The following is an 8,908-nucleotide window of genomic DNA, read 5'->3' as shown; positions in this document are numbered from 1 at the left end:
TACCAAATTACCTTTGTAATATATGATTATTATGATGTACGTATATACTTATTATAATGTAAAATATAAAATGTAAATAATTTTTTCCTGGCTAATGACTTTATTGTCGAAGATGAAATAAAAATTAAATTTAAAAAAAAACTGTATGCATTAAAAATAAAAAATAAAAATAAAATTGAATTTCTGGATATTATTCTGAAATATAATTTTAATTTTAGTTTTTAAGTTTACATCATAATTATAATTGAAAATTCGAAATATAGTATTATTTTGTGTAATAATTCTTAAAGTTTGTATGAATACCTTAATCTATGAGGTATTCTATTATTAATTTTAGTACAATGTTTTATTTGTAATTTGTATTTTAGAATATTAATACCCTGTTACTATTATAATAGTATAAAATATAATAATAAAATATTATAGACAAAAAAAACTTTTACTGTTTAAATGAAAATAATTTTTTTTTACTCAAATAAATAGGTAAAACAAAACATTTTTTTTTTATTGATATTGTATTATTTATCGGATATTACATTTTTTAAAAAAATATCTAACTTTTATTACTATTATTAATTGCTTAAATTTAAAATATACTTAACGTTGTATATTGCGTACATGTCTTTAAAATAAAATAAACTGTAAAATGACGTTGCATCTAAATAGTTTATAGAAAATGACATTTCAACAACTATATTATTATTCTATGTTCGTCAGAATAGAGAGTGAGATTGTTAACTTATTTGAAAATACCAGTTGTCAAGGATATAAAATAGGACGATTGCATCTTTTGAAAATTGGACGGATTTCATAATTGTATATATTATTTATTTGATTTTAAATATCTGTATTTTTTACATAAATATACCTATTTAATTTTTTTAATGCTTATTAAATATTATATTTATGTACAACAGTGTATTATAATTAGTCTTACACGCTACTTTTTTTTTTTATAAACGCGCGAAAATTATATAAGGTATATGTAAACTTAGTTCTCACTCAAAACTGGTGTACTATAAGTATAAGTTTTAAATGGTGGTTTAATAACTTTAGTTTGGATTTAATATGTTATTAAAACAAATAATTCTTTAACATCGTTTCCAGTCATCGTATTCCGTTTAAACGTTTTGTTTTTACATTTTTATTATTATAGAATCATCAGTGAACATACTGTGCCTGCAGATGAAATATAATAAAAAATACATTTTTTTTTTTAAAATTATTATTTATTTAGATTTGATGATTATTATCAAAGAATACATTCAATATAAATTGTGGTTTTCATAAAAATTCAAGTTTAAAATAAAATATACGTATTTCAGTAACGATAAAAAGTAGAATAAAATATATTGTACGAAAATAGCATTAAAATAATTATCTGATTATTGGTATTGCCACATTGGTATTCATATATTATAGTTTAATTAATATTGCGTAAAAGTTTGGATTTTCAATTTAAAATCGTAAATCTCTTTAAATCTTTTAACTACGTGTAATAAAATAAATAAATTGGAGTATTTTTAATAATCGATTTATTTCTATACTTAATTTGCGTACTACCCACGTTCGCCCATACTCACGGTGACGGCCATTTCATTATATCCAAGAGGTAAATCGTGTCAGTACTCTTATTCTAATAGCTTTTGCTTTCATTGTTATTTTATTTCTCCGGCTGAGTAACTTCGTTCAACAGCACTTGAACGTAATACCTATACATATATGGTACATAATATTATTATATTCTATAAATTGATAGCCATATTCATGACTGTCATAATGTTAGATATTTTTTTTAACCTTCACCAAGCCATCATATTATTTATTCTATGATCGTGACATCTTTGCTCTGTTTTGGCGTATAATAGGTTTCGATCTAAAAAAAATAAAAGAGTAAAACATCAAACTCGCTGAGTGCTTCTACTTGTAGATTGTGTCATAATAATGTTATTATTATTTGTTGCCCGTGCCCGGGCAATGTAATAAGTAATAATAAGTAATAATAAGTAATAATTACAACCTGTGGCTACTGCGCCTGTTGTGACCGAATATTTCATCGGTTATGGAATGCGATTTAGGTCAAATATCAATAATTAAAGACGTAAAGAAACCGGGTTACATCATGTAGAGCAAAACCGGATTTGGTGCGGAAGTAATACACATACAGGAAAGTGATACATATTTGAGTATAAGTATGTAACAAACGGAAAGTGAAAACAACTGTCGTTTTTTCTCACACAACTTTTATTCATTATTAATATATATATATATATATATAATAATAGTAATACATCATATATAAAAGTTTATTTATTTACAAACATTGGGAGTATTTGAGCACATTTTGTTTTTGGAACATTAAACATAACATTATTATATTTTACGAGGATTTAATGTTACAAAAAAAATAAAAAAACCAGCATTTAGCAAAGTGCTAAGTATACAGTAAGTTATGGCTTTCACCTCCGCCAGGTGAAACCGCTTATAGCTAAACGGGTGTGAATATCCTTATCGTTCTTACGCACGAAATTTATAAAATATATACGAATATATGATATATCTATATAACGCGTTACACATTATTAATTAAGCTTAAACGAAAATAATATTATTTTTATCATTAATATTATTACGCTAAAATATAATATAATATAATATATAGTTTTTGTATGTGTAGCACAGCGTCAACATATAGTATGGGTCGCTGTACTCGGTGTCTATGTTATTATATTATATTATGTTATTTACAAATGGAAATATTATTAAATTATTCCGTTTAGAACTGCACGTTGTGGCCTCTTAGAAACGCGTCGATCTGGCCGGCGGCCAAGCTCTGTTGTCCGGGAGTTCGGCCGGGCTGGACTAGCACGAACTGCTGTTGGTGCGCTTCCGGTTGCTGTTCGAATCGCTGTGGCTGCTTGGGCGCGAACTGCGACGCCGGTTCGAAACGCTGCGACGGTGGCGGGAAGAACTGCGCCGACTGCGGTTGGAACGATTGCTGTTGCTGCAGTTGTTGTTTCTGTTGCTGTTGTCTGAACAGGTTTTGCGACTGTTGGAACGCAATGGCTTGTTGCTGCTGGACCAATTGCTGTTGCGGGCCCGGGGCTCCCGGGAATCCAGCGGCAGGTCGTTGGAAGTCGAATTCCACCGGCCTCTGTGGCTGGAACGGTTGGATCGCCGGCCGGAACTGCGGCTGAGGTTGTTGGAACTGCGGTGGAGGGGCTTGTGGTCGGAACTGTTGCGCGGGCAGCGGTTGTTGTCTAGCCGGGGCCGCTGGTTGCAGAGGCAAACGTTGATTGATGTTGATGCCGCCCTGCTGTTTGGGCACCTGCTGGAATATGACGGTGTTGTACTGGCCGGTGGCCGGATCGAAAACCAGTTCGGTGGTGTACAGAGGCGAGTTAGGTCCAGCGGGTGATTGAATCTTGCCGGATGTCAGCGCGGGTTGTGGCAGATTTCTAAGTGCCGATTCCAGATTTCCGGCTCCAGGCAGGAACTGTGGTGGTGGAGGTGGTGGTGCGGCTGTGGACGACGGACGGTCGGCTTGCAGCTGAACCGGTGATATTTGCGGGGGTGGTCTCCTGGGGGCTTCTTGGAATGTCGATTGCTGCAACTGTTGTCTGCCCGGCTGGCGTGGCGTGGTGGACTGTTGTGCTTGTGGCTGCGACTCGAAATCGCCGAACGTCTGCTGGAACAACGTGGTGGTCGGTCTGTTGTTCTTGGGTTTAGGTCTGCCCGCGTTCACTGGAATGTTGGCCGGAACATTCTCTTCCTCGCCAGGTTTGCCTGGCTGTTCTTCTTCGTCTTCGGCGGCCGCCGCGTTCGGGTCGCACGGGTTGCCCTGCACGTACGTGAACTCACGTTTGTTGCCGTCCGGGTCTACGTAACCGTACTTGCCCCTGACCACGCAGTCCGTGCCTCTGGTCTCCTCTTTGAAACTGCCGTCGTCCGCTTCGTAACCGAACGTGAACGAACCGTCATCGTTCACCTTGTTGAAATTTCTAATGGTCTGTGCGGTCGGTTCCTTCTGTTGTGGTGGCTGTTCCTGCTGCTTGAGTCGCTGTTGGACGAGCTGTTGCGCTTGCGGTGGTTGGGCTCGAAGACCCGCTTTTATCGGCTGTCTGATAATCACTTGTGGCTGTTCGGCGTCTTCGTCGTCGGCGACCTCTTGCTGTTCGCGGGCCCGCTGTTGCAACACCCTTGGAGATTGCCGGACCACCACCACCGGTTGTCGTTCGATGTCAACATCCTCCCGTGGTCTCTGCTGCAACGGCCTGCGTGCGATCAACACCGGCTTGAATTGTTGCTGTTGTGCCTCGTCATCGATGGCTGTCTGTTGCGCGTCGTCATGTTCGACGTCCCCCGTCGCCTGTTTCACGTTCACTCGTCTACAATCCACATCCGTCGACAACAGCGTTACCAATAGTAACGCGCTCTGTAAAAACCACAGACAGACATTATTAATACAACCTAATTATTTTCAATCGATTTAAAGTCAATACGACAATAATAATAAAAACACGTAAATTGTAATAATATAAGACAGATACAACTATGATACAAGACGGGATAGGTTTTTTTTTGTTATTTGCTTTTCTAAAAAAAATTTAGTTCTTAAATATTCACTATGAGAACATCTCTGGGTGGCCATTTTACCTACGTGTTAAGCTTGAGCGTGATTTCCAATGGTTAAAGTAATACAATTGTTTGTAGTGCAGGAATTATTGGAATTGCAATGCCTTTGTGTAAAATGAGGTGGTTGCTAAAGGCCGAGAAGACGAAAGAATATTTACGAAATATTTATGAGGAATAAGATTATACCTGAAAGTATTTCCAACGTGCGCCTGCTTAAAACAAAAAAAAAAAAACCCCCCGTCAATACAGATCAACAACATTCTTTTAAATGTCAGTAATTTCACACAGAAATATAATCAAAATTAATTAATCATAAAATCCTGTATAACAAAGATTTATGATAATCATTTATCGCATAAGTCTTATTATTATAAACTTGATTATAATTGTACCATACGTAGTGCTCGGTACGACAATCGGATAATGTGTTTTACGTAAATGATACGAGTTTTCGTTTATTTATTATATTTTCGTTCTAACTTATCGCTGGTGCAGCTCATAAGTCTTTCGTGTACGTGGCTATCCCAGGCGTGGACCACGATAGATCGTTGTAACTCGTAATAGCGATATTTTTACTATTATTATTATAGATGTGTCGCAATGTCCCGAGAGGATGAAAACAAAAACCTACTCGCAATAGTAATAACAATAATAACACTCGCAGGCTATAAATCACGGCACCTATATATTACACGTGTAATAACAGAATTTTATATTATATATAATATTATATGTGTCGGAAAACCCACGCTAGTTCGAACTACGAGAACATTATTCCCACGGTGAACCGCGTGTGACCCGCGTACGCGAAACGTCAAGGACGTCGTATATAGCATATATGTCACGATCTATTATAACGTATCTATATAAGCGTCAGAGTTGTGCATTTTGAGAAATACGCCAAGGGCCACGGGTCAAACGATCAGAAACGGACCGTATTATATGATGAAATCGTTTTTACGAAAATCCCTCGCACGTGTATCGTAATATTAGACGTGTAGACTTTGCATAAAAATAAATCCCGATAAACTGGTACAGAATGTGCGATAAAATAGCTGTAACTAATGGTGTGAATGATATATTTTAATATATCATGAAAACAGAAAGAAAAAGTAAAAAACTTTCATCGGAATATTTGAAATATGTATAATCATAAATTACAATTAATATAGTTATGCACGATATAATGTAATAATAATATAGTAATTAGTAAGTAGCGGTTGGACATTAAACAATTTCAGGACGGGCGGCGGTTAACTAGTCCATTTTTGTGTCACAAGAATTATAATCGATGAAGGTAATAACAAATTATTGGAGGGGTCATATTACTTTGATTGGTACAAAAACAGTTGGCAAAATTTAAAAAGTATCTACAATTTTAACGGTAAAAATACATCAAGCATCTCTAATGTGTGTAACAAACGGATAAGCACAAAAGACGGTTTTGTCGACCGCTCGACCGAATAGCACCAGAAACGTTACGGGCCGTTGTTTTGTAATATAATTATTATTATCGTATTATCATTACCGTTATTATTATAGATGGTGTTGTATAACTCTATGTGTGTGCTGTGTGAATGTGTGCGCGTGTGTGTGTGTGATGACATACGTAGATAATAGCAGACGTAAAAAAACCATATTATAAGCCTAGATAACGATTAGTGAAAGTTGCACACTTGCACACTGTGCTTATTATTGTGTTCCGGCCCGTCGACAATTATTAAACGTTCAATATTATGTTAATTCGGTTTTCGAAAAAATAATTGTGTTATACATTATTCGATTATTTTTTCCAATAGGTACCCATACGCACAATTTTGGCGCGCAACTATTACAAAATAATTACGATTTAGAGTAGAATGATAATAATAATAATAATAATGACTTTATAAAATAATATTATTCGTAGTAGTATAACGTTATTGCAAAAAAATATTAATATTAAATTCATATTATATTTTAATGCGATGAATGTATATTATAATATATTAGATATATAGTTGCACGCGCGTACAACGTATAATGTTATGATATTGTGCCTTCGGTTGTCTGCATGCCCGTGATTGCGCAATGACGGTCGAATAATTTAAAATGGACCGTTGACCGGCGGGCACTCGAAAAAATAATAGTTATAATAAACGTACGATTCGTTCACAATAAAGCACGTACTTACATTATGTCTCCTCAGTTCAGAAAAAAATAAATAGATTTTCGTTTTCATCTCAAGGTTCGTAACGATGATATTATTATTATTATTCTTTGCGTCGAATAAACGATATTATGAAAGGAACATGCTGAGTAACTATCTGGTCAGATAATATGTACCTAATTGACAACCTCGCGGAGTAATCCGAACCCATACAACGCGATACACGTGGATGATATATCAAGGCCTCGCGTGTCTGTACAAGATATGAGTATACATGACATCCGAGGAAGTGTAGCTATAATACAAGTTGTATCGATCTTTTGCGTCGAATCGAAAACAAAACCATTTGTTTTCATTCTCATGCCGTCGCTTCTAATCTCCGGCACGATGTTATGTATTATTATTATAGTAAGTCCTCTTTCAGTCGACCATGCAAGTTCTTATCATCCATATGACTACAACACGTATACCGAGTGACAAGTTAAAGTATAATGTAATGTAAAATATTTGTACTGGATGCGATAACGTTGCATGAGAATAGAGTCGGAAAAAAATACATTATACTGAAAGCATGACAGAAAATACAGAATATTAAATCACCCGAAAAAAGTCGTAAACAGATAGCGCACAATGATTCTGCGATCACGTTGCGGGTAAGTATCTAATAAGTAATAAGTAATTTAATGATAATAAAATACGTTCCTAAAATTACCAACGCTCAATACAGTTCGTTTCTTTCGAGTAAATGTTTATACTTACACATACACACGTCTCAATATCGTTATTTTAAAAATCGACCGATGTAGAATTAAAATAATCACAAGTATTTTAAAATATCGGTGGCACTATTCGAATAGTTACTGCTTTGTAGTTATAATTATATTACTAGTCTATACGACATCGAAACGCGACCAGAAAAATCGTTTTACAGCCGATGATAAAACACGCGTACATTATATTAATATCATGGTAGGTTTACTCACCAAGAGGTATGTCGTGTACTTCATTGTGTCAGCGGCACCGTGCAGCTCGTTCAAATAATACCTATGCGCTTTTTAAAATTATTTTTGTCTTTAAACTGTGTAGAAAAATCAAAAATAATAATAAAAACCAATTCTGCAGCAAACAGTACGCGCGTTACAGCACTGTGGCGAGAGGTCCGCGAATGGTCCTTAAACGATCGTCTTATTCAGTGGCGTACACTGACCGGACGAGCGGGTGCCGAGTGGGTTTTATAACTTTCCCCCGCCGTCGCGTAGTCTCGGGGCCAAAACCGCCGCTCTCGCACACATCATCGACACCGCAACCGTAATACCGCCGTCATCGTCATCGTAGATACGTCATTGATCGTTTACGGGTACTACTCCTGCCGAATCTCCTGCAGATCGCGCGAATCTCTCCCGCACCGCATCCAGCTTGCACCTCCTCCGCGGTCGCGTAACCGTCGCGAGACATGTCCGAAGTTGTTTGCGCAACACGGACATTAGATACGCACCTACCTATATAAATGCTTAGCGTTTGCAATGCGATATCGCATGGATTAGGTATAATGTCCCATTGAAACCGGTAGGTAAGTACACGATGTTATGTATATCTATTAGATCATTGTATTGATATCTCCACGACACACAAACCTGAAACTCTCGGGATTTTACGCGGTAGTTGTCGTCGTACCTAACCGGGCGCTGTTACTAGTTTTCGCCAAAATGATATTGAACGTTTCTGCCACAGCCTTTTTCTCTCCAAAAATGAAAAAGGTTCGATTATGTTTCCGTCATAGTACGTTTCGGAAAAAAAAGTTTTGTAACTAATGGTTTTAATTTTCAAACAATACATCGCAGCTATCAAGTTATTTTTCAAAGAAATAGAAAAATAATATTTGATGAAGTGTAACACTTAAACTTTTACGGTATACAATATGATCGTTGAAATTAAATGAATGAATATAGGTAATACGATTTATGTGATATTTTAAAAACCACAATTTAATCGTAGTATTAGACTTAGAAATTGTTATGACTTGTATTATTTTTGTTATGACATTTTGAAATATTTAAATAAAACAGACATATGACATGCAACATAATGGTTATAAAATGTTCTTGTTTTAGTGTACACACGTGA

General features: G+C 35.8%; 1 protein-coding gene across 1 annotated transcript; it reads right to left on the bottom strand.

Annotated features, from left to right (window-relative positions):
- Positions 1-2,297: 2,297 nt before the first annotated feature.
- LOC113554281 (SWI/SNF chromatin-remodeling complex subunit SNF5-like) lies at positions 2,298-7,997 on the bottom strand. Its single transcript, XM_026958046.1, has 2 exons — positions 7,768-7,997; positions 2,298-4,435 (listed from the first exon to the last, which is right to left on the bottom strand). The coding sequence occupies exons 1-2, from the start codon at positions 7,789-7,791 to the stop codon at positions 2,777-2,779; spliced, it is 1,683 nt and encodes a 560-aa protein (XP_026813847.1). The 5' UTR covers positions 7,792-7,997; the 3' UTR covers positions 2,298-2,776.
- Between the last annotated feature and the right edge of the window lie 911 nt (positions 7,998-8,908).

The sequence above is a fragment of the Rhopalosiphum maidis genome, chromosome 2 (genome assembly GCF_003676215.2).
Source record: "Rhopalosiphum maidis isolate BTI-1 chromosome 2, ASM367621v3, whole genome shotgun sequence".
In the NCBI taxonomy this organism is placed as follows: Eukaryota; Metazoa; Arthropoda; class Insecta; order Hemiptera; family Aphididae; genus Rhopalosiphum; species Rhopalosiphum maidis.
This window is presented reverse-complemented; position numbering and strand designations above follow the sequence as displayed.